This window comes from Talpa occidentalis, unplaced genomic scaffold (assembly GCF_014898055.3).
Source record: "Talpa occidentalis isolate TD23 unplaced genomic scaffold, MPIMG_talOcc4v2.1 talOcc4.14, whole genome shotgun sequence".
In the NCBI taxonomy this organism is placed as follows: Eukaryota; Metazoa; Chordata; class Mammalia; order Eulipotyphla; family Talpidae; genus Talpa; species Talpa occidentalis.
In genome coordinates, this window is record NW_023601433.1 from 22,781,669 (window position 1) to 22,807,926 (window position 26,258).

Consider the following 26,258-nt stretch of genomic DNA (forward strand, 5'->3'; position numbering starts at 1 on the left):
AAGCCATAAAAATCAAAATAGTATGGTATTGGCTTAAAAACAGCCATAGATCATTTTAACAGAGTATTGAGTCCAGAAATTAACTTGTGTATATATGGCTGATTAATATATGATAAAGGAGTCAAGAATATATAATGGGAACAGTAGTCTCTTCAAAAAATGGTGTTGAAAATTGGGAAGTTGCATGCAAAAGAATGAAAATGGACCACCATCTTTCACCACAGGGCAAAATTAACCCACAGTAGATTGAAGACTTGAATGTTAAGACCTGAAACCATAAAACTCCCAGAAGTAAAGATAAGTATGTAAATTCCTTGACATCAGACTTGGTAATGGTTTTCTGACACCAAAAGCAAAGGCAACAAAAACAAGTGGCACTATATCAAATTATCAATTGTCAGCAAATAGTCAACAAAATGAAAATAATAATGTATATTAAATATATTTTATAAGGAATTAAAATAGTAGGGTAGGGATGCAAAAAGCAGAGGATCACTTAGTGGAAAAGAATAGAAAACCCAGAAGCAGAAAAGTGTATTTCAGAATTTAATGTTAGATAAAGTATTTTAAACCAGGTCAGAAAACATGGATTGTTTGGGACAAGTGAAACCCATTTTTAAAAGTTTTAAATGTTACATTACGCTCTAAAAGAAGTATCAAGTTAGAGATTTAATTCGATAAAATAAATGCAAAACAATAAAGTAAAAAAGAAAAAAAAAAACGAGTAATGCTGGGCCCAATGGGAGAGTTGAGGCATTCAGAAATGCATTTTCACTTCATCTGAAATACGTGCACTGATTTCTCCTAAATTTGCACTTGATGACGTACAGTGCCACAACCTCTGGAACCATGAAAACAAACAGCTTTCTGTTTCCTGTTGTTGTATTTGTTAAATTCCACGAAGATGTCCTGGGCCCTGGGTGATGGAGAAGAGAAATAAGCTGAGGAGCAAGCATATTTAGAACTATTTTAGAGGAGCTTTCCGGGGAACGAGACCTTAAGCATCTTTAAAGTCCACGACAGTCGCCGACGCCACCGTCTTCAGACGCCAACCCCGCGCCGCCAGCCGGCCGTCGCCGAGATTTGAGACGCAGTGCCCTCGCGCACGCGCACTGCTCACCCTCTGGGAGCTTCCCCTCGGTGCGCAGGCGCAGTGACGCCATTTTTCCGAGGCGCGCCCGCGCAGTTGCGTGTGGCGTCGTTGCTTGGCTACCGCTAGCCTAGTCCCAAAGATTTAAATCCGCCGCCGCCCGGGCTGCGGCGACCGCCGCGGCGAGAGCCGGTTGGCTTCTCTGTGGACGGGAATTGAGCTCGGGGGCCGGAGGAAAGCCACGGCGGCGGCGAGGAGTTTCTGACGCGATGAAGAAGATTTTTGGCTTTCGGAGCGGGAAGGGCGCGTGGCGCCGGGGCTCCTCCACCAGCCCGCAGAGCGGCGCCGCGGGGTCCAGGCCGTCGCCCCGAGGCCGCCCGGGTCCTGCGCCCGCGCCCGGGCCCTCGGGAAGATCCACCGGGCCGCGAGCGCGGGCGACTTGGCCGCGGGGCAGCAGCTGCTTCTGCTGGGGAAAAACGGCGTGAACGATCGGGCAGGATGTCCAGGCCACGGGGCAGCGGGCCGGCTCCGGGGCGGGAGGACCCGGGAGACGCGCGCACGTTCGCGGCCCGGCGGGGCCCGGCCTGTCCCCGCGGGCCCGGCCGTCCTCGCGCCGACGCTCGGCAGCCGCTGGCCCTGGAGCCGCCGCGGGGCCGCGCCCGCCCGTGGGGGAGAACAGCCCCGCCGGCGCTCGCGCCCTTTGCGTCCACTCAAAACTACCTTTACTGACAATTTTAGAAAGATGCAGCTAGTATCAGTTATAAGAGTCGTGTGCAACATTTTATTTTTGCTGTTTGCATTTTCATGCCATCACACTCCATACTGTAGAAAAGCGCAGAATGAGAGCGACCGTTCCCATCCTAGAGCAACGCCCAGGCTAGACGCGCTTCGGATGAACTCCAGGACCCACCTGGTACCAGTCTGTACCTATTTCTATATATTCTTATGGAGCGACCTTCAAAGGAAACTTTGAAGGGGGAAGATGGCCCTGGGTTCTTGAACAGAAAATGTCATTTTCTCTAAGTGCGAGTTCTTCCTGGTATTTATCAATTTTATATAAACCAAACAAAAAAAATAAGGTTTTAAAAAATTTGAGTTACATATGCTGTCTTTTACTGTTGTGATGAAACTTACAAAAGGTTTGTAAGATAGACAAAAGCTTGCCTTCTGGATATCAAAATGTGGTATAAATTTCCACTAACTAGTAATTGGTTCACAACTGAAAATACACATAAATAAATGGAACAGGATAGAAGATGCCCAAACATCCAAATGCATGTGAATTTACTGGTGAAATATTATAATGGTGAAATACCAGCTAATTGTGTTTGGAAGAAACTAACTAGATTTTTTAATCTCATAAAAATAAGTTCCAGATCAAATAGAAATTAAAAATGTTAAATATACAAAACTAGAAAAGCACCAGAAGGAAACACAAATGTGTATTTGTTCATTTTTTATGTTGTCCAGGACCTTCCTAAGAATGACTTCAAGAGGAAGAAGTTCGATTCAGTAACATAAAAAATTAAAGCTCTCTATATATCAAATCATATTAACAAAATAAAAATGTCTACAGCATATCTGTATCAGATGAAAAATATGTCTTCATTTTAAAGAATTCTTTGAAATCAACAAGAAGGAAACTAATGTGAAGATTGGGCAGATTTATTTTTGCATATCTGGTCACCAGTGGACATGGGAAAAAATATTTAGTGTCCCGGGTAGGAAATGAATTTAAGTTAATAGATGAGCAAAATCACCTTTTCCATCCGCAGAGTTTGTGATGATGAGGAGCTGTGGTTCTTACACAGTTGCTTAAAGTTTAAGCTGCTTTTGATTTTTCAGTAGGCAACTTGGTGATAACTAACACATGTACAAATATTTATTTTCCTTTTACTTATGTGTATTCTAAAAATATCTTTAGGAAGTTGAGACCTATAATGTACAATTTTTTTCTAGTGCTGCTTAAAATAGCAATGTATTAAGAAAAACTCATAACAGAGTTTATAATTACAGTGCGCCCATAATCTAGAGTATGACCTTTGAAAGTGGCATCCACATAGATGTGTGTTCACAATCAAAGATGTACTTTAGTAGATCATTTTGATCTACATTCACTTGGATTACACATACACATAGACTGTAGTGTAGTGTTAGCCAAAAACATGTACAAGATGTGATAAAATGTTATTTTTGAGCTTTTGTATTTTAAGTGAATTTTTCTTTTTTTAAAAAGTGTGTGATTTCTATGTGGAACATGTATAAAAATTCTAATGAGTTTATTATTAATGAAATATTCCTGGGGAAGAGCAGACATGAATTTTGCAGAGATTTCATTTTTTTACATTTTTTCTTGAAGGACTGATATCTTCTGATAACTTTTGACCTTTCAGAAGTAAATAGAATCTTTTTATATGTGCTTGTAGATTTTATTTAGCATACACTTAATTATATACATTTTTTTTATTATATAGCTTTATTTTAATTTGTAAACAATTTTTAGTTGTGTATGAATGTAAAAATAGTAAACATAAATGATGATTATCATTTCTTTGAAGATTTTGAACAAACTGCACCCTCAGCTCTTTTACACACTTAACCTGTACATTGTTTAAACCTATTGTTCTGAATTCCCAGTTTATAATGCAAGGATACAGGTAGACTTTGCTTCGATAACTTGAAAGTGTATAGTGTATTAGAGATCTTGGGGAACTTTACTAGAGCTGTTAATGGAGATTATATATAGGTAAATATATACTTATATATGCATGTGTATGTGTGTATATATGTATATGATCTATTTTGAATTCTCCATCTACATTTATCCATTCTTTTTGTTCATCAGATATAGCTTGAATACCTGTTATATAGCAGATGTATTCTACTACCTCCCAGGACTCTTTTTCATCCTTAGAAACTAAATGTTGCCCAGCCTAAGTTATGAAATTTAAAACTGAAGAATGTATTAAGACCTAATCTCATTTGAGGCTTTTTCTCCATCCTTTCAAACAAAAGCATTTTGGAGGGTAGGAAGTTGTAAAAGATAACTTTTACTTGCTCTTTTGAAAATTTATAGTAGTATTAAGTGCTAATGTTAATTATTGGAAAGGTCTGATTTTTCACACCATCCCTGACTCAAAATAATTGAATAAATGAGCTATCCATATTCATGCAAATGTTCAGTTTCCTTTGACTTAAAGTTTCCTGAAAATTGAAGTAAGATTGACTTTTTAAAAATATGCTTTTGTTTTGCTATTTAGTCCCCTTTCTCCAGAATTTTTAAAAGAACTATAATTTAGTTAAATGCCAACCATGTGATTAGAACTGCAACGTGAATATGCTGTACCTCACTGTGGATTGTGTAATGCCCCTCTATCTTATGTACCAAAGACATATTTTTTTAACTGCCTCAGTTATAATTGTAAGACATTATGAATTATAAATTGCATTCCAGTGTCAGGGGTAAAATGTGAGAAAGTGTGCATCTTAGAATCATTAAAGTGCAGTGCTCTCTTTAATCTTAAAACATACTGCAAAGTAGGTATATTTGTATTATTTTTCTTAGTTTAAATGTCTTTGTAAAGTGGTGTAATGGCAATAAATAGAGTAATACTATCTAACAATACTGAGTTGCTTTTTACTGCAGGGATTGTTTAGAACACTTTGAAAGATTGTAACTTAAGCATCACAACAGTGCCTGTGAGACAATTCCTTTTCATCCCCATTTTATTCAAGAGAAAATGAGGCATGGAGAGGCTGAGCAATAGCTAATAAGTGACAGAGCAAAGTAGGATTCAAACCCAAAGTGAGCTGAATCCACACTCTAACTAGTCAAATGAACTGCTCTTTCACTACTGTGATGAGCAATAAGGGCTAATAATGTTGTACTTTACAATGGGCATGTGTTTAAAGACATGGGAATTTTGGCATTTAATGTTTACAGTTTTGAGTTAGTACACTATAATTTCCTAAAAAGCCTTCTCACTTTCATAGGACTGCTCTCCATTTGGCCTGTGCCAATGGCCATCGAGAAGTGGTAACTCTCCTCGTAGAGAGAAAATGCCAGCTTAACCTCTGTGACAGTGAAAACAGGACAGCCCTGATGAAGGTAGGTGGTAGCCAACTGTGTCAGTATGAAATGGACTTAATTAATACAATAAACATGAATTTATCTCATTTAAATAAAACTAATGGGTGAAATGTTTACTTTGAATTCCTAGAATTGACTATCTATTTCTTGTTCTAACACTGACAGGCAGTACAATGCCAGCAAGAGGAGTGTGCAGCCATTCTGCTGGAGCATGGTGCTGATCCAGACCTCATGGACATGGACGGCAACACTGCTCTGCACTATGCTGTGCGGGGTCAGAATGCAGCCGTCGTAGCCAAGCTGCTGGCACACAACGCAGATGTTGAAGCCAGAAACAAGGTCTAGACCAACCAACTTTATTTACAAACTATTTGTAGTACTGTTGTGTCGACAACTCCTCACTGACCAACGGGAGTCGTAGAGCAAACTGTCCAGTGCAGGATGTTGCTGAAAGAGCAAGCTCCTGGCCTTTTATTGATAGAATAATAATACAGCATCATTTGTGTGGGATAGGAGAACAAGGAAAAAGGATGGGTGAAACTGAACAAATGTGCATATGTATCCAGGGTTTCCGGGGGAAGGCAAGTCTGCTGACAAGTGTATTTTTTTATCCACTTGGTGACTCAGTATTGAGATGGAAACTGTACCTCAGTCCCCCTACTCCTGGTTCCAATCTTATTGATAAGACCTTCAGCTTATCAGTCTCTGGGAGGGCAGGGTTATGCATCAGTCAGTGGCCCTGTGCTCGAGTTCCTAGTCATACCTTGTGATTCATACTCATTGTTCCGGGATGATCAAACATCCTGCTCCTGTTGAATATGAAAAGAGCCTTGTAGGGTCTGACAGTCCTACATTCTTTCAAATAATTAATTGACTGGTCTGGACTGACCTTGTATTTTTTTTTTCCTGACCTTTTATTTGAATGCAGAACTGCACATAACCAAGATGGTGGCTGAGCAGGCCTTTTAAATCTAGGAGACCCACAAAGTACATGTGTTTTGTGTTTTTTTTAAACCACAAAACATTTCATGCATTGCCATGGAAACAACTCTAAAGCCATGTGAGGGTTGTGTCCTCCAGCTTGATCTGTCCCTACTTGGTTCTTCACTTACTGGGTCACCTACTTTGCTTCCATTAGCACTGAGCTTACAGTGCTTGTTTTGTTGTGTATTTTTTTTTTTTTTTTAAAGATTTATTTATTTAGGGCCTTCCCTGGTGGCGCAGCAGCGATAGTGCCCTGGGCTGCGAAGCTGCCCGCAGCCTCTGCAGCACCGGTTCGATCCCTGGCTGCTGGCGAGGGTCCCACATGGTGCGCAGACCTCTCCTGCCACGCCTGCTGCTCCCCTCAGCAGTGTATTTTGTCGGTCTACCTGTTCTGTTCCCCGCTCTGGCTCTGGTGAATTCTCTCACCCTCCCGCTCTTCTGACTGTACCCAATGCTTATATAAATAAATAAAATAAATCTTTAAAAAAAAAAGATTTATTTATTTATACAAGAACCGGGGTACAGGACAGATGCGCGGGAGGGTGAGAGGATTCACCAGAGACAAAATGGGGAATAGAACAGGCAGACTGACGAAATACACTGCTGAGGGGAGCAGCAGGCCAGTCAGGAGAGGTCTGCCGCGCCATGTGGGACCCTCGCTGGCTGGCCAGGATTGAACCTGCGCTGCAGAGGCTGCAGACAGCTTCTCAGCGCGATGCTCAACCGCCTGCGTCACCAGGGGAGGCCCTTGTGTATTTTGATGAAGATTTCAAGATTTGAAGACCGTCTTATCAATTTATAGTATGTTTCATATTTTTGTTAATCTCTTATAAATGAGTTTGAGTGTTTCAAATTAAAATTTCTCAGTGTTTTTAAGAAGTATACTTACATGTACTCTAAATAATCATATTGTCAATCAAATTTCTACCAGCCTTGTTAGGTTAATCACAGTTGAATAGATTATGCATATTGCACATAACATTTTATCTTTCTCCTCAGTATTCATCCTTAAAAAAGTGCAAGTGATTTAGTAGCTTTTATTTTGCTAAAATAACCCAAATAGGTCATTATTAGAATTTTTGTTGGTAAGCCATTGTATTTTTATTTCTAATTAATATTTCATATACAATAGAAAGTGATTTTAAGTAGGAATTAAAAATGGAAATCAGAATAAAAGTGGATTTTTTAAAAAGTACATATGTATTAAGGTTTCAGAATTACTATAATTGATAATAAAATTACATACTGAGCTTTCTGACAGCTAAGATAAAAACTTACTAGCTTGTAATAAGGGAAGCCCCATTGGGCCATTTAATAATAAGCAATCAAATTTCATTTGAAACCTGTATCTTTCATTCAGCGCCCATTTCCCTAGTGCCTGAAGGCGACATCTGGGATCTTGATGCCATTGAGGGAAGAGACCCACACAAGCTCATATTACCTGGAGAAATGCTTTTCCTTTAGTGGAAAATTCTCAAAACTATCACTGCAATTCCTAATTCCTCAAATGTTTGTGTTTGCCACAAAAAAAGTACTATCAAACAGGGATTAAGCAAAGTTAAACAGATTTCATTATCACTAGAGGTATAATGTTTTAAAATATTTCCAAATTGGGGCCTCCCTGGTGGTGCAAGGGTTGGGACGTGGCCTGTGAGGCTGTCCGCAGTCTCTGTGACGTGAGTTCGATCCCCAGCCGGCCGGGGGTGACCCACGTGGCGCAGCGCACCTCTCCTGGCTCGCTTGCTGCTCCCCTCAGCAGTGTACTTCGGTTGATCTGCCTGTTCTGTTCCCTGCTCTGTCTCTGGTGGGTCCTCTTACTCCCTACACCTCTGGCCGGTACCCCAGCTCTTGTATGTATAAATGAATAGATCTTTAAAAAAATAAAATATTTCCAAATAATAGATGATCACGGAATGTTTCCATTGGGGTGTATTCCTTAATTTCTGGTAAGGGTACATATTCTTTGGAATGTAATTTAAGAAACACTAGTCAAGAGATACTCAGCTTGATTATGAATGCAATAAAAATACTTAAAGCATTACTAGTATGTGTAAAGTTTGGCGATAGAGAAAAAAAATTAGCCTGTGCCCCCAAGAAGCTCTTGGTTTAGATGAGGATGGTTTAGATGAGGAATAATAAATTAAATACAATATACCATGGTAAAGGCTGTGATAGAAGTATGATTCTTGGAGACAGTAAAAGTTTGGAGTTTGCATTTATTGAAAAGATGGAGCAAGAGAAAAAGGAGGAGGAGCACATGAGAAATTACAGAGGTGTGAGAACAGATGGGTCACTTTTTCTTACATTCTGTATTACATATTTTAATTCATATTATCTATAAGTATTAAAATTCAGTTTAAAAATGTGTGACTTAGAAATTCTCAACTGTTTTTACTGTTTTACAGGATGACCTCACACTACTTTTATTTGCTTTAAGTGAAAACAAACAGCAAATGGTAGAATTGTTGGGAAGGAGGGAAGGAAATAGACATGCTGTAGATAACATTATAAGGTACAGTAATTTTTTTTTTGAACTTTAGTATTGTTTAGAGTGGTAACAGTCACTCAAATAAGAAGGATTAAATCATTAAGAGAATTAATTTATAATCCTGACATATATTGAAAAATATCAATAAGTCATCAGGAGGAAAAACAGTTATTCTGATGGGCAATATATAAAAGTATATAGCAAAATTTATTCCTTTTTAATGTTGCTGATATCATTTACAATCTGATTCTTTTAGTCCTATGATTAGCTAATGGAGTATTAGCTAATGGGGCTTCATATTTTGTAAATTGTGGACTCCAACTTTTAGTTTATGGTACAATTGACTTTCTTAACTTTTGTGGTATTTCTTTAACCTCTACTTAATATATATTTTCCTTTAAAGCTGCATTTGATGCATAACTAAGAGTTGATTTGGTTTCCATTCACCCTACTGCTGCAGTATAGCTAGTCTGCTATGCTGCTAACAGGCTGGTCCTGCTGGTCTGGTAATGATTGACCTTTGTTCCCAGGATAACCTTGCTGGTCCAGATTCCTCAGCCTTCATGGTGATCTGCATTTAGACTTCAAAGCTGCAATTTTTTAAAATTCCCTACATATGTTTCCGTCACTGCTTCAAAGCACTGACAGGTGGGCCTCCCAACTTTAGTCAAAGATAACCTTTCCCCTTCCTTCAAAACCCTTATGCCCAGACCGTCGCAGTAAGTTATCCTTCCAGGATCTTCTTTGATTTTCCCGCTAGTAGATATTAGTTGGGGCCATTCTAAGCTGTAGAGGGGTTCAAACAATGCTGCAGGAAGAGATGAGACTTTCCCTTCTCCTGTGTTACCAGATGTGTATGCTACTGCTGCTTTACGTCCTGTGACACCTTTTCTTGGTTGTGGAAAATCCCATATCATTCTGAGATAGTGGGTGCCAACATGCCTGAGATTCCACAATTAAGACTGAGCTCTCCAGTGATCTATTTCCTATACAAATGAAAATTCCCCTACGTGACTTATATTTATGTCAAATTTCAAATTATTTTCTGATTCTGCCTTAAAAGGAAGCCACTCAGCAGAAATCTCTAGATCTAAAGTAAGTTAGTTGACAATGGGAAAGCTAAGACCCATCCATGATTCACCAGTATCCATGAGTTATAAAAGTTAGATTATATTTTCCAAGTCAGTTAGAGATGAACATGGCAGTGAACACTATTCCAATAAAGATCTGCTGGTTCAGGGTTTGAGTAGGTAGAGAAGGACTAGTAGTAGTCAAAGCCAGGTTTGTCTTCTTAGTTTTCTGCTCTTGTTGTGATTAGCTAAATTATGATATTTAATGAGGTGACATTTATAATAAGTTTAGTTACAGATTTGTAACAGCTAAAACCTTGAGCTACAAACTACAAAGAAAGTCACTAATAACCCAAATTAATAACATTTTCTTGAAACTGCAACATTTCGTTGTCAGAACGTATGAAAAAACACACATTGAGATTTTGGGGGAATTCCAAAGTTGTTCCAGTGGTAAAGTTCAAGAACAAATTATTCTATTGCTTCACTATTTGTCTTATCATTTTCGGGAGGCCGTATCATCTCATTAAATCTTCTAATAATCTGATTGCCTTTAAAATAAGGCAATCAGATCCCCGTTTTATGGAGAAAGGTTTTGAGCTGAAGGGAAGTGACTTTGAAGCTGAAGGAAGGAAATAGCTGTTGGTTATAGAGCCTTGGACTCGTTCTGAGTTCAAGACGTCTTCCACTGTGTATGAGCTTCTGAGTTATACTGCCCTCATTTCACGACTGCTTCACCTTCCTCTTTTTTCTTCTTTAAATTATGGTTTTGGGGCCTCCCCAGTGGCACAGCAGTTGAGCGCTGGGTTGCGAAGCTGCCCGCAGCCTCTGCGGCGCTGGTTCGATCCCCGGCTGCTCCCCGGCCAACAGAGGAGGGTCCCACATGGCGCGCGGACCTCCCCTGCCGCCCGCTGCTCCCCTCGGCGGTGTACGTCGGTCCTTCTGCCTGCTCTGTTCCCCACTCTGGCTCTGGTGAGTTCTCTCCCATGCTTCTGACTGTACCCAGTGCATGTATAAACAAACAAACAAATAAATGAAATTAAAAAATTAAAAAATAAATAAATAAATTATGTTTTTTTTAAAAAGATTTATTTGTTTATACAAACACTGGGTACAGTTAGAAGCGCGGGAGGGTGAGAGAATTCACCAGAGCCAGAGCGGGGAACAGAACAGGCAGAAGGACCGAAGTACACTGCTGAGGGGAGCGGCAGGAGTGGCAGGAGAGGTCTGTTGCGCCATGTGGGATCCTTGCTGGTGGCCGGGGATCGAGCTGGTGCTGCAGAGGCTGTCGGCAGCTTCGTAGCCCAGCACTCAACTGCTGCGCCACCGGGGAGGCCCCTTTTAAATTACGTTTTGTAAAAATTTGTAGACCATACAAATTTGAAGTATACAGGATAATTATCCTTTTGATATTATATGAAACTACTGTTAAAATAGTAATATGATTATCACCTTTTTTTAATCACAGCAATCATCAACTAATTTCTCAATATGAAGAAGAAAAGAGACTTCATTCTTCTTCAGCAATTAGCATTCCAGGTAAGACTTTAGATAGTGAACGACTCTTGGTGTTCCTACTATAGGTAAAGAAAGAAAAAATAAGGGAGTTTTGATAATGAAAAAGATTAATGTGCTCAATTACACGTATATTAAGTTCTTCATAGTCTGGTTTTCACAATTGTTTAGAAAATTAATTGTAGATAATTTAAAATCTGAGACAATGTTGTCTTTCTGAAAAAAAAAGTCACTTATTTAGTTCCCATGGACCCTAAAATACCATATAACACCTTTTATAAAAAAGAAAAAGGTTATTAGTTAGTATGCTATATGTTCTTCCTAATAGCATCATAACAAATGGGACTTGTTTTAAAAATGATCTTTATTCAGTTTTTCCAACAAGTGGATTGCATATGTTAAATGTAAATTAATTATTACATCATGCTTTTTCTCACTAAAGAAGTAACTATATCTTGGGCCTCCCTGGTGGTGTAGGAGGTTGAGTGCAGCGCTGTGAGGCTGTCCGCAGCCTCTGCAGTACCTGTTGTCCTGCCAGTGGCAGAGATACCCACATGGCACTGCAGATCTCTCCTGTCTCTCCCGCTGCTCCCCTCAGCAGTGTATTTCAGTTGGTCTGCCTATTCTGTTCCTCCCTCTGTCCCTAGTGAATCCTCTCACCTCCCGCACACCTGGCCTCTACCTCGGTTCTTGTGTAAATAAATAAATCTTTAAAAAAAAAAAACTATATCTTTAAAACTGGAGGCTCAACAACACCTGTCAGGTACTCTAAATAGGTAGCAAACAAAAAAACTGCAAAACTTAGCCAGTGTGCACCAATACCAAGAAGAGATCTTTTATTTATTTATTTATTTTTATTTATATAAGAGCTGGGGTATAGGCCACATGCTTGGGAGGGTGAGAGGATTCACCAGAGACAGAGCCAGGAACAGAACAGGCAGACTGATGAAATACACAGCTGAAGGGAGCAGTGGGCAAGACAGGAGAGGTCTGCTCACCATGTGGGTTGCTCCGAGGCCGGCAGTGGGGATCGAACCAGCACTACAGAGGCTGCAGACAGCTTCACAGTGCTGCGCTCAACCGCCTGCGCCACCAGGGAGGTCCAAGAAGAGATCATTCTTAAGATGATCTATTGAGGGCCTCCCTGGTGGTGCAAGGGGTTAAGCAAAGCACTGTGAAGCTATCCTCAGCCTCTGCAGCACGAGTTTGATCCCCAGCCGGCCAGGGAGCTACCCTGACTCGCCCGCTGCTCCCCTCAGCAGTGTTTTTTCAGTCAGTCTGCCTATTCTGTTCCCCACTCTGTCTCTGGTGAATCTGCTCACCCCCTGCACTTCTGGCCTGTACCCAGTTATTATATGTATAAATAAATTTTTACCAATAAAAGATACCTATTGATAGGATAGAAGTCAAAAAAGTAGTAACAAAAGTTACTTGTTTTTGTTTTTGGTTGCTGCTTAATAAGTGCCAGATACTTTAAATTCTTGGTAAGGAATTTGAGTTTTTAAAAAGTGAGCAGTAGTGCAAAGACTTTGATACAGGAGTTAATTTTGCCGAATTCATAAGGTGTTCGCTTTGTTGGTATGAAAAGTGTGCTCTGGGAATGGCTGGGAAAGAGGTGAATAACTAGCGAGGGCAAGCTGATGACAGCCTGATGGTAGTATAAAGGAAGGACTCCTCCCCTGAACCCTGTGCACCTTTGGAAATTTATCAGGTAGAAGGCTTTTAGCAACAGTTAACAGGTGACTTAAATAACAGTGGCTGAAATGATAGGAATCAGGATTGTTTGGGGGTTCAGTGATATCATCAGGATTCCAGTTGTCCCTCTTTCAGTTGTGGGGTTGGGGGTGTTTTGTTTGTTCTCTTGCCTGGTTGGCTAATAGCAGTGATTCCAAGCATCATATTCTCCCATAACAATATCCAGAGGCTAAAAGGCTGCTTTTTTTCATGTGTCTCTTTTAAACAGGAAGTAAACTCAGAAGCTTGCAGTAGACTTCCCCTAACACTGTATTGGTTGGATTACATCATAAGCACACCCATAAACCAGTCACTGGTAAAGGAAACGTGGTTACTGTGATTAGCTCAGGACAATCATTTCTCTGTGGAACTGTGGAGGGGCTCCAACTCGAGATTCTTCAACAATAGCAAAGAGAATGAGAATGGTTGGCTATTAGGGAAGGTGCTAGCTCTGTTTGCCACAGGGATTCATTGAAGAATTTTCAGCATTAGAGTAACAAGCTTGGACTTGAGAGTTAGGGCACTGTGCTTATTGTATTTTAAAGCAGGAATTAGAGAGCTTTTCCTGTAAAGGCCTGTTACTAAATGTTTTAATCCATGTGGTCTTTGTCATGTCTGCTCAACTCTGCCATTCTAATGGGAAGCAGTCACAGGCCATAAGGGACTAGATATGACTGTGCTCCAATGAAGCTTTATTTTTAAAATCAGATGCAGGGTGGAGTTTGTCTGTGGGCCAGAGTTTGCTAACCCTTCATGTAAAGGTTGAAGGAAATCATAAAGAGATTGTGAGATAAGTTTTTTGGAGCTAGTATTAGTCCATTCTGAAGTTTTCACATATCCATGCTGAAATAAGCCAAGTCAGCAAGCTCAATTTATTCCATTTAAAATGTTGATTTTTTTTCATGGTGGGTGAGTGGTGATATATACAATTGGTGTTGTAAGATATTGTACCCTTGAAACTTCTACAGTTTTGGAAACTGTTACCTCATTAAAATAAAAAGGGGGAAAAGGTGGGTTTTCTAGGCTTTCTGTCTCAGTTGTTTTGCTCTAAAAATGTATTCATTATGAAATAACAGTAATTATTGTAGGTGGTTTTGGGCTTTAGTTTGCGCTTATTTCCTGTGCAAGCCATAAGGGAAGAGCCATGCTTGCCCAGAACAATAGAGTGGAAATGTAAAGGAGAGGCAGGTAAAGAACTTAGTGATTATTGAGTATAAAAAGTTAAGGGAGCTAGAGACCAATCCAAGATGATTCATAGGTTTCTGGGGTGAGCCCTAGCATTTACCTTGGACAAGAATGAGTAGGACTTTGTCTCATGAACAAAGAAGAACATCAGGTCAGCAGGGAAAACCAACATTTTTTCTTGGCTACTTGGATAATAGAAATTTCTAGCTGGAGCTAAAGCTCAAGGTTAGAGATACATATTTGAAATAATCTTACAGTAATTATAAGGCAGCATCATAGATCTGAATGAACTGTCTGTGATGAAGAACATATGGATTAAGGAGAAGGCCATTGACAATACCTTGGGAATACCAGCCTGAATGGATGGTCAAGGAAGTTAATAAAATGACTGAAGAATGGACTCAAGAACAATAGTAAGACAAGAATCAGGAAGCAATGTTGCAAACATTTTTTCAAATTGGAATTTTAAGGAGGAGAAGTATCACTTGTATCAAGTAAATATATTGAAGAGTAAGTTGGATTTAATTTTTAAAATCTCTTTGATAGTAATTTTTAAAAGAACAATTTTAGCATCCTAGAACGACTATTTAAATGACTGGTACATTCAATGTCCAAATATGGAAAAGTAATCATATCTACCAAGGTCATGACAACCTTTTTTGTAAGGATAATGCTACACATACACCTAGGGTTGGGGAAAGTGTGTCCTAGTGAGTACACATGCCAACATTTTCCATAATTGTCAAAACCTTGGGATACACCGTGAGAAAAATGATTGTCTTTCCTACTGGCTTTTTGTGGAAATGCTTGTGTTTTTCTCACATTCTGGATGCATTCTCCTGAAGGCATACTGAAATGAAAATTTGGCCAACACAACCTCAAGCCTCTATCAGACCCTAATTTATAGGGGGTCATAACACAACCATGTTTTGATAATTTCATGTTTTGATCAGATTTCCTCTACAGACCCACAGTTTGGAGACACTGGGATCTCCGAAATATTTTATTGCAGAAAGTTAATATACCAGGAGAAAATAATATTTCTGAATATACTAGTTCTCAGTTATTTGAGAATTCTCATGATATTAGTAAAAAGTCAGTCCCTGACTATTTTAGTGCTATGTCTCAGGATTCTCTTTTCATTTGCCTACTCTTTAGTGTTGCCTTCTAAATGTCATCCTGTGGAAAATTGTCTTGGAATCTACCACAATCAGAACACATGAAAACATATCTATGTTTGACAAAGGTGTACATTTCCTTTTTAGGTCATTGGTTACCTAACCAAACGTTTATCTCATAGTCTGTTAGTTTCTTATGGTGAATATCTTTGTATCTGTATCACAATCACAGAACTACTGATGATGGTCTGCCAGGATTAAAGTGTCTTCTGGATTATCAAACACAAAGTTTTATCTGGCATAGTTTTATTGTGAAGTGCTTTTTTGATATTACATTTTTTCAGAAATTGATCATCTGTGGCTTAACTAGATTATGTACTCAATTAGATTACCAAACTTTCCAACCATCCACATATAAGATAACTCACTCTCCCTCAGCCATCAATTCTGTTGATTGTAAATGATCAAGCTCACTGTGTACAGGGTGGAATAACAACTCATCCTACATTTTGGGTGCATTTTTCTTTTCCTTTTTTCATTTTGACTCGTTCTGTCAACAACTTCCTTTAATAAGTGAGTGGTGGTTTTTGTTTCATGAATTAAGAAAAAGTTTAGAAACAAAAACTATGTAACAAGTAGTACATTGTTATACTACCTGTGATAGTTATACATTTTTCCATAATTATTTCAGTGACCTATTTGATTCATAACTATTATAAAAAGGACTTAAACCCTGCATAGTTGGAGAAAATTGAGTGTGTTGTCTTCATAGCTTTCATGGTATAGGCCATTTTGCCAATTATCAGTGCTTTTAAAAATTCTGATTAAAATAGGATTGTTGCTTATTTCACATTCTTTTCTGACTTCGTTTCCTGTATCCCTTTTATGCCTTTCTTCAAACTGACAGAAGTACAGGAACCTGAAAGATAACAAGAAAAACAGAATCAAAGAAAGGTGTTCTGTGAAATAACCGTCTGATGATAATTGTGTATAATATGTCAACCCAAATAATAAGAGTTTCATAAAATGCACTCATGGTAGAGGCTCCTCAAATCACACCCCATTGGTTATTTGGTGAGGACTAACAGGGCTCAGCATATATTTGTCCTCATGCCTGTCATTTGTTGTAGTGAAATGATGCAAGGCAAAATCAGCAAAAAGAAAGGTGGCTGGGGCAAAATGGAGGAAACCAGATTCAAGTTTGCAAGAGTCATTTTCCTGTGTAGTTACCAAGATCTGCTTAATTTCTCTGGCATGAAAATATGTTGTCTACTAGTGCCAGAGCCTCCTTAGAGACTGGGTGCCTGAGATTACAACTGCAGTCTAGTCACATAGGCTTTCTCTCCCAGCATGTACTGAAATCCCACAATCCCAAAAGGAAAGCCAAGTGTTCAGCAGAAACCACATTGTTTGCACACACAGTTGAGACACAGTGAGCCACCTTTATCAATCAGTTAGGGAATGGTAGACCCTTTCAAGTCCAAGTTCCCATTCACAACCATGGGTCAGCTATTCAAGCAGGACTTTCTAAAGATAGGCATCTCAGGCCTGCTTCTTGAAATGTCTGCATAACATCTGTAATCCTGCCTCAGCGTTTGCTGTTATCTTAAATTTATTTAATAGCAGCTAATATGATGATATGACATGGTTTTTGTGTCCTTTGGGTAGATCCCTAGGAGTGGAATTGCTGGGTTGTATGGTAGCTCCAGGTATACTACACTCTTAAATTCATGTAACATTGGTTCACGATACTCACTATAATTAGATTACTCAGCATTCAAAAAAGATAAACACATGCAATTTGCAGCAACATGGATGCTGGAAGGGATCATGCTCAGCGAAATAAGCCAGAAAGAAAAAGAAAAATATCGGATGGTCTCATTCATAGCAGGAATCTAGAAAACTTAAATAAGGGACAAGGAAAAAGAATAACTATAAGAAAGAAAATATCAAAATCAACAAACAACTATGAACCAGAGACACTCTATGGGGGGTGGGGGGCGGGGTAACAGGGGATTGGGGTCAAAATAAGGGGGTTGTAATTGTATGGGGAATATAAAAATAAATTTAAATTAAAAAAAAGGTGCAGAATCACACTTATTCAGATGCATGTTCCCACACTGCACCTACTACCAAGCTATCCATAGTCATCCGCTGTAGTCCCTTGGCTCTATTCTACATTGCTCTCCAACCTCCCTCCACCCTCTGCTACCCTCAAGTTTTCAGTAGGATTTCTAGCGGGTTTTTTTGGTTTGGATTTTCCTGATCCTTTGTTTTGTTTTCCTATGTTCCACATATGAGTGAAAATATTCAGTATTTTTCTTTCTCCTTCTGAATTATTTTGCTGAGAATAATTCCCTCCAGTTCCACCCATGTTGTCAGAAATGGCAAGAGTTCGTCTCTTTTTATAGCAAAGTAGTATTCCTAGTGTATATATGCCACATTTTTATATGCTCATCAGTACTTGGGCATTTAGGTTGTTTCCATACTTGGCTATTATAAATTGTGCTGCATATATCCCTTCAAGTTAAGTGTTTTTGCATTCTAATAGATATCTAGGAGTAAAATTTGCTGGATCATGTGTTAGATCTATTTTTAATATTTTGAGAAAACTGCGTACTCTTCCTATTGAGGCAATAGACAAGTTGACATTTCCACCAGCAGTGTATAAGGTCCCCTTTCTCAACATCTTCCTTAACAGTTGTTTCTGATCTTTTAAATATAGATCTTTCTCACAGGTTTGAGATGGTACCTCATCATGATTTTGATTTGCCTTTCCCTCATATCTAGTGATGATGAGCATTTTTTTCATGTGCCTATTTGTCATCTCTGTGCTTTTTTTGGAGGTTTTTTAGCCCTTGTGCCCATGTTTTGATTGGATTTGGAGGTTTTATTGTTGCTGTTCAGTTGTATGAATTTTTTGTAGATCTTAGCTATTGGCCTCTTGTCAGATATTTCATGTGCAAATATTTTCTGCCATTCAGTGGGGTATATTTTCATTTTAAGCACAGTGTCATTTTTGTCTTTAGTTTACTTATCTATTTCCTTGGTCAGGTTTTTATTTGTAGATTTTCTTCTCTGAATTAGAAGAGCTCCTTTCAACATTTCTTGCAGTTGGAGACTAGTGTTTACAAATTCTTTCAATTTCTGTTTGTCTGGGAAGGCATTTATTTCTCATATCTGAAGGAGAGTATTTCAGGGTATGTAGTATTCTTGTCTGGCAGTTTTTATTTTTCAGTATTTTGAATATGTCATTCTATTTTCTCTTTGCTTGTATGGTTGCTTCAGAGAACTCTGATGTAAGCCTGATTGGGAGTACCTTTACAGATGATCTGTTTTTGTTCCCTAGCTACCTTCAATATTCTGTCTTTGTCTTGAACTCTTGGAAGTTTCACATCTTCGTGTAGGTCTCATTACATTTAGATAACCAGGTGTTCTTTTAACTTCATGGGCTTGTATGTTTAGTTTCTTCACCAGCTTTGGGAAGTTTTCCTCTATCATTTCTTTGAACAAGATCTCTCTCTGTTCCTTCTTTCTCTTCTGCTCCTGGATACTTATGTTGCCTTTCCTAATGAATCAGTTCATTCTTGAAGGGTTTCTTGATTCTTTTTCTTTATATTTCTATTTCTTCTTCCTCCTGGGTCCTTTGTGCATTATAATTTTTGATGTCATTAATTCAGTCTTGCATGTGGTCTATTCTGCTTCTATAGCTTCTCCAGAATATTTTATTGCTTCTGTTGATCTTTTCACATCCTGCGTAGCCATTATTTTCTCATTTAAAGCTTCACCTTGTGTTTTCTGTTCATTAATTTTATTTCTCATGTCATTCATTTGCTTTTCTGAGTTTTCTTCCTGTTCTTTGAATTATTGATAGGGGGATAAAATCTTCCATGTCTTCGTGGTTGGATTTTGGAAGGTTATTCTTGCCTTGTGATAACATAGTCCCTTGATATGTCAAGGTGCCATGTGCTATATTTTTCTGTTAGCCTATTTTGCTCCTTTTGATTTCTGTATTTTTTTAAATGTTACAGTAGCAATAATTTAGACTTTTGCTGTTCTACTTTTCCAGCAGGTGGCACTGTCTTCCTCCCTCCTTCCCTCTTCTCTCCTCCCTCTCTCCTTCCCTCCCTCTCCCTCCTTCCTTTCTCCCTTCCTTCCCTCCCTCTCTCTTCCCTCCATTCCTCTCTCTCTTTTTTTTTTTTTTTTTTTTTTTTTTTTTTTTTATAGAGGCATGCTTTATTTATTTGTTTGCTGGTTTGTTTGTTTGTTTTGTTTATACATGCACTGGGTACAGTCAGAAGCGCGGGAGGGTGAGAGAATTCACCAGAGCCAGAGCGGGGAGCAGAGCAGGCAGAAGGACCGAAGTACACTGCTGAGGGGAGCAGCGGGCGGCAGGAGAGGTCTGCGCGCCATGTGGGACCCTCCTCTGGTGGCCGGGGAGCAGCCGGGGATCGAACCGGCGCCGCAGAGGCCGCGCGCAGCTTCGCAACCCAGCGCTCAACCGCTGCGCCACCGGGGAGGCCCTCTTTTTTTTCTTTTTTGAAGTTTTCCCAGCTTTATAATTTTAGATGTTGGCCTTTCCAGATCTTGAAGCCGTTGAGTCAGGGTTGGGGAAGGGCCTGGAGGGTCCAGGCTCTGGTGGGCAGGCGGCAGGGTGTTAGCTCATGCCTGTAGCACCACTGAATCCCTCCACTGTAGGGTTTCACACCCATGTCTCTGTAGACTGAGTGCTCTCAGCGAGGTCCACAAGGTCAGCACATCCTAAGGGCTATGGGAATGGAGACACAGCCAACTGCACTGTCATTATTCCTTTCACTGGGCACCCGGCCTGCTGGGAGAACCCCAGCTCCTCTGCACATGTCTCCCCTCTGACTCTATGTTGTGGCTCTGCACTGCTAGGCTCGGTCCCTTCTGAGGTATGCCAGCGAGGCAGCAGAGCTGTGGTTCGTAAGGCAGCCTTCCACCTGTGACCACAACCCCCAGTTGTCTGTCTCCACCAACTTCTGGCTTATGCATGAATCTTTTTGTTGTCCTTTCTGGTGTGGTCTGGTCTCCGATGTCTGAGACGTGTTCCAGTTTTGCCCCAGACATGGTTCCCTGGGTGCAGTTCCAATGTAGTTCAGCCTTTGGATCATCCTAAAGGCCTGCACTGAGGCCATCTTTGACTTTCCAGAATTTTTTATCTCCTCTATTGATCTTTTTATATTTTGCAACCCTGTTCTTTTCTTTTTTGGTCATTCATTTTATTTCTCATCTGAGTCATCTGTTTTTCTGAATTTTGTTTTTAACTTTACAGAGTTATCTCTTGGACTTGTTTTCTGCATTTTCTACTATTTCTTTCAATGTCTTTATCATGACAGTGTTTAATTCTGTACCAAGAGGAGGATAAAATCTTCCATGTCTTTGTGGTTCGATTATGGAGAGTTAATTGTTCTTTATCTATAGTGACATATTCCCTTGAGGTCTCAAGCTGTGCCACGTGTTGTTTTTTTTGTCTGCCCATTTTGCTGTTTTAGATGTCCCTATTTTTTTAAAGCACCTGAAACAGTTGCATAAATATTTGCACTACTTCTGCTTTTCCATCAAGTGGCACGGTGGTTTTATTTAATTTTAATTATTATTTATTTATTTATTGGTCTTTCTCAACTTCTTTAGGCCAGGAGGCCTAATCTTGAATACTGAGTGAGGGATGAAGGGAGGGCCCAGGAGGGACCATTATTGTTTGAAATGTGTCGTGGGGGAGGCACTGGATTGTTCTTGTGTCGCTGCCCATGCCCCTCCTCTCTGGGCTTCAGACCAGAGTCTGCAGGCTGCGCGCTGTCAGTGCGCTTCAAGAGGTCAGTACCAGTCCTGAGGGGTGGGGAAGGCTGAGTGCTACCCAGTGCACTATGGTCCTTATTCTTTCTACCGGGAACCTGGTTTGACAGGAGTGGCCCAGCTCCTCTGTACATGTTTCCCGTCAGTCAAAGGTGTGCACCTCCATACCGTTCAGGTCTCCCTGCCCCCGACCACAACTCGAGGAGATGCCCTCCTTGCACCTCTTGTTTAATGAAACATGAGTCTCTTCAGGTGCAGTCCATGCTGGTCGCCAATATCCAAGAGCTGCTCCAGTTTCACCCCAAGTCACAGGACCCTCCAGGTTTATTGCCTCTCTGTATAACTTTCAAATTATCCCCCTAAGAGTAATGCAACAGACCTCTTAAGATACCATCTTGATCGAATTCCTGCCTAGCCAACTGATAGCTGATGTATAATTAGAATAAAAATTGATCCAGTTCTGGTTCCTATTATGCTAAATCCTGTTAATTATAAAGTAAGAAATTCAGTCATATTGATGAGTAAAATTTTGCTGCCTAAGTATATGATCAGGCTTATTTACTTTGTGTATTTTTGTATACTTCAGTTGGGGAGATAATATCAACAGTCTGTCATTTTGATTTTTATCTTAATTTTCAAGGTGACTATATCCTGACAATATCAGTGATACATGGTAATACCAGGTTCAGATGATACCTTTTAAAAAAATTATTAACTCATTTGTATAGCAGTTTTAGGTTTATAGCAAAATTGGGCATAAAGTGCAGAGTTCCCACATGTCCCAGATCCCCATGCATGCACAGCCTCCCTCATTGTTGACATCCTGCACCAGAGGTACATTTGTTACAACTCCTGAGCTTACACTGATTGGTTCATTATTATCACCCAGAGTCTGTGTTTACCTTAGGATTCACTCCTGGTGTTGTGAATTCTATAGGTGTGTGCATTATGACAATGTATAGTGACCTATCCAATAATTGTAGTGTTATGCAGAATAGCTTCATGGCCGTAAAATCCTCTGTGCTCTGCCTACTCATCCCTCCATTTTCCTAATCTCTGGCGACCACTGATCTTTTTTACTGTCTCCATAGCTTTGCCTTTTGCAGAATGTCTTGTGGAATCCTACCGTGGCCATCTTTTTGAATGTTTAAAAAGTTAAAATCCAAGGAAGTTGAATGTAGTTTTTAAGATGTTCTTTGTCTTTTATGGTTTTTGCTGTTGTTCATCAGCATAGTATCTGATAAAATATACCTTATAAGCTGGAAAAGCATGCTTTCTGTTGACATTTGTCACATAATGAGGAGGGTTGAAAAAAATGGCATCATGCACTACTGCACAGCATTAACTGGACCATCCTGGTCTATGAGGTGGGTACAGAAAAAGATCCTACCAATGGAAGGAGACAGTTTGAGCAGGTTGCAGTTAATAAAACTAGAATCACAAAGTCCATACCTATCTTGCACTTGGAAGTAAAACTAGAGAATCTATTTCCCCTTTTGTCCTGCTACAAAATAAGTGACTGTAAACCGAACTTCCTTGTTATAGGGCGTTTCATCCTAAACTGAGCAGTCTCTACTAAAGAGGTGAAGTTGTGTTGTGTCGCAGCAAGATTATTATACTTCCTCTAACTACTAATAGTGGACAGCCACAAAAATCATGTTATTTAAGTTTGACATTGGCAATGTATGGCACTGTATGCTGGTTCTGCTAGTGATACCATTTCATGTTAGTTTCATTTCATTGTTAACAGCAGTTCATGTGTAGGTACCAAATTGTGGTAAATGATTTCAAGTTTCATGCATTTGATAAATATAAAAGGGCAAGGTCATAAGAGTTTTTAACACATTAATTACATACTGATAGTAGAATGATTACTCTAGTATAATCTCCAGGTGTGGCTCCAAAGACATGCATTTTAGCAAAACATCAGATTTACACTTGTGTTTTAATACTCTGTGTTTTTCTGTTATTGATTTAAAATGTATTTTACTTTTGTCTTTACTAGTGGATGAGAGTTCTGAAGAAGATTCTTTAAGCAGGTACGAGTTTATTGGTTAAAAATACTATTTGTTAACTAAGTGCAGAGAAAAGGAGCTAATATTTGTTGAGTGTTTTACCCTGCCTACACGCTGTATTATGTGGTTAACAACTTATCTCATATAGTAATCTCCATAGTTTTGCAAAGTAGCTGTGCTGCTATAGCTCTTTTTTTTGCTAACTAGGTAACTGTGGTTCAGGAATCTTGATTGGCTCATGATTCCATTGTTTACAAAGCTACTGACCCATGAGTTGACAGTCATCCTGCTCTCTCAAAAATCCATTGTCTTTCAGTGTAGATTGACATGTACTTGTGTAGCACTGGCACTGGAGAGAGATCTAAATCAGATCAGCTGAGAAAGTTAACTTTAGTTTGTGTTAACTTTGCTTTACAGTTCTTCTAAGAAACCTGGTTTGTCCAAGCATTTGACCTAAATAATTTGACAGTTGCAGTGTCAAATTACGTTGTTGTTACCTTCAAAAGTTTTAAGGCAGATCTCAGAAGCTATAGCCAGAACTTTAGAACTATGTACGCAAGCCCTAATCAGCCAAGTCTTCTTAGGTATAATGAGTGATACCTTACACTCCTTCAGATGGATTGTCTTACTGTAAATGAAGAATAGCTGTGGTCTCTCCGTGGTCTCTGGAACGGAATAAGCAGGGAAGTGGCATGTTTCAAGAGAAACGACACTGGGTTGGAGAGTGATAAGGGACTTAGAAAAGAGATGTGAATATTAGGGTTTATAGCAACTCAGATAAATTACAGGAGCAATGGACACAGTATGTTGGAAGTTGTGTAGAAAGGCACATGAAGTGGAGGGCTCAGGGAACCCTCAACAGGCTACTGCTAGTTTGTTTAATTGAAGGAACCAGCAAACTTTAAGGTGTCTGTTGAAATATATAATAACTTGAGCCATTTGTTATAGTAAATACAATGTGATATCCTCTCCCTCCACCTTAGGTTATAGAGGGTAGCTTAGATCCCTTCAAAAATTAGGAGACTTGATATTACTGAACTACATAAGTCAGGACTTTTGGTAAAAACAAAGAATTCTCAGACTTTGCCAATATATGGGCTGTCAGTTTTTGTGTGGGAACTAAGAATGTGATTTTACTGAATATTTTACATGTTTGGAGAGGTAGAATAAGAAACAGAAAACTGAAAACTTTTTTTAAAAAAACGGAGATCAAATTTAAATTTTATCAAGAAACTTAATATTTAGATAACCTACTTTTACTTGAATTTTTTAATACATAAATTAAATCACTCATATTTAGTCAGTATTTTACCTCTTAAGGCTTTCCAGCAAACCTGGCATTGATGATTCATGGCCTACATCAGATGATGAAGACTTAGATTTTGAAACCAAGGTAAAGTGTTCTTTTGTGAAAGTAATTTTCTTGCTCTTAATTTAGTTTCTCTTTATTATCTGAGTGTTGCTTTCATTCATGAATCACTGCCCCACAAGGCAGCTTCTTTTTTTTTTTTTTTCATTTTCATTTTTGCAACTGAATTTATACAATCATTTGTCTTCATCTTTCAGACAAACAAAATAGGAACTACTTACATTGTTTTCCATTCCAGCCCATCTATATAAAATACTGCTCAGAAGTAAATTCTCATTGTCCCCTACAATTAAAAATTCACACAAGTATAAATCAGACAAGCACATTTTGAATTATAATAAATAATAAATTCAAATTTTATAGTGTTAGTTTTTTTTCAATACTACTTTTAAGCTACTTACAGTTTTTATTTTTGGTTATCCTGATAAAATAATCTAATGGATATCATAGTATTTGTTTAGTAATAAGTTATAAAGGAAATAACATTTGGAAATATTATTGTGATATTATATTTATTTTATACAATTTGATACTTGCTATTCTTAAAGCTGTTATTTTTTTTCCATAGACTGTCCCGAAACTGAACTTTGCCAAGCTAATGTCTGCTTCTCAGCAATGCAGGAAAAACAGTAAGCCATTTGAAGACTATTTTTGTGTTATTCACTGATTTGAAAATACAGATATTCTTATGTACTCTTTACTTTGTTTTGACTATAGTACAAGCCAAATGCGCCATCATGAGACCAGAAAGTAGATCCTTATTTGAGGATAACAATTCTGAGAGTGAAAATGAAGATGTAGTTGAAACCCTTTCTAAGCCATCAATCAAAGTCCAGGACTTTTCTCATCCTGCCTTTCCATCACCTGAGCCTCTCAAGTCTTTAGCAGTCATGGATCGTACAAAAGTAAGTCATTTTGTTCTGTTTTTAAAACTCCTCCCCCCCCCCATGCTTGTGTACATAACATTCCCCTGATCCTTACCGTGATGGAAAGAATTCTAGAAAGAAATTTAATTCCTTGAGATTATAATAGAGCACAGAATAACCAAAGAGAGATGTGGATTGATGAGGAAACAATTCTTAAGTATACTATTGTGGACAGAAAAAATGAGAAAGCAACTAGGAATAACAGCTAGATGAATAGGAAGATGAGAAGGATGAAGGGGAGAATTCATGTGAGAATAAGATAAATATGAAGATTGGATAAGACAGTGAGATGAGAAAGATTATTAGTAAAACATGACAGAAATGTGGGATTAAGTGAAAGCAGGAACTCTATCATAAAATATATATAAATTATTTTTATTATTATTTTTAAAAAGATTTATTTATTTATGCAAGAACCGGGGTACGGGCCAGATGTACGGGAGGGAGAGAGGATTCACCAGAGACAGAGTGGGGAGCACAAGAGACAGACTAATTGAAATATACTACTGAGGGGATCAGCGGGCGAGACAGGAGAGGTCTGAGGCACCAGGTGGGTATTTCCCCGGCCGGCAGGGATCGAACCCTCACTGCAGAGGCTGTGGGCAGCTCCATAGCGCTGCGCCCAACCTCCGGCGCCACCAGGGAGGCACCGATAGAAATTATTTTAAATGCAGATTAACAAAGCCAGATCATAAAAACAATGTTCAGATTCTCCTGAATGTCTTATAGCTGATTTTTATGATGAATTGAAAGAAAACTTATTCCTCACTTTCTGTAAGGTTAATAAAATGATGACACAGTTAATATAACAAAACCTGTATTCATAGACAATAGGAAGTGAAATGTTTGAGGTCTTA

The 26,258-nt window shown here is 39.0% G+C and overlaps 1 protein-coding gene across 1 annotated transcript in view; it reads left to right on the top strand.

The window, feature by feature from the left end:
* Window positions 1-1,358: 1,358 nt before the first annotated feature.
* LOC119244417 (ankyrin repeat domain-containing protein 26-like) overlaps window positions 1,359-26,258 on the top strand; it is a gene marked incomplete at its 5' end in the record, with an annotated part of 48,519 nt that continues 23,619 nt past the window's right edge. The window contains 9 exons of the mRNA XM_054695460.1: window positions 1,359-1,471; window positions 5,084-5,198; window positions 5,346-5,519; window positions 8,570-8,676; window positions 11,191-11,261; window positions 23,097-23,130; window positions 24,427-24,499; window positions 25,044-25,104; window positions 25,193-25,380. Coding sequence (XP_054551435.1) covers window positions 1,359-1,471; window positions 5,084-5,198; window positions 5,346-5,519; window positions 8,570-8,676; window positions 11,191-11,261; window positions 23,097-23,130; window positions 24,427-24,499; window positions 25,044-25,104; window positions 25,193-25,380 — 936 coding nt within the window. The remainder of the gene's footprint in view (window positions 1,472-5,083; window positions 5,199-5,345; window positions 5,520-8,569; window positions 8,677-11,190; window positions 11,262-23,096; window positions 23,131-24,426; window positions 24,500-25,043; window positions 25,105-25,192; window positions 25,381-26,258) is intronic.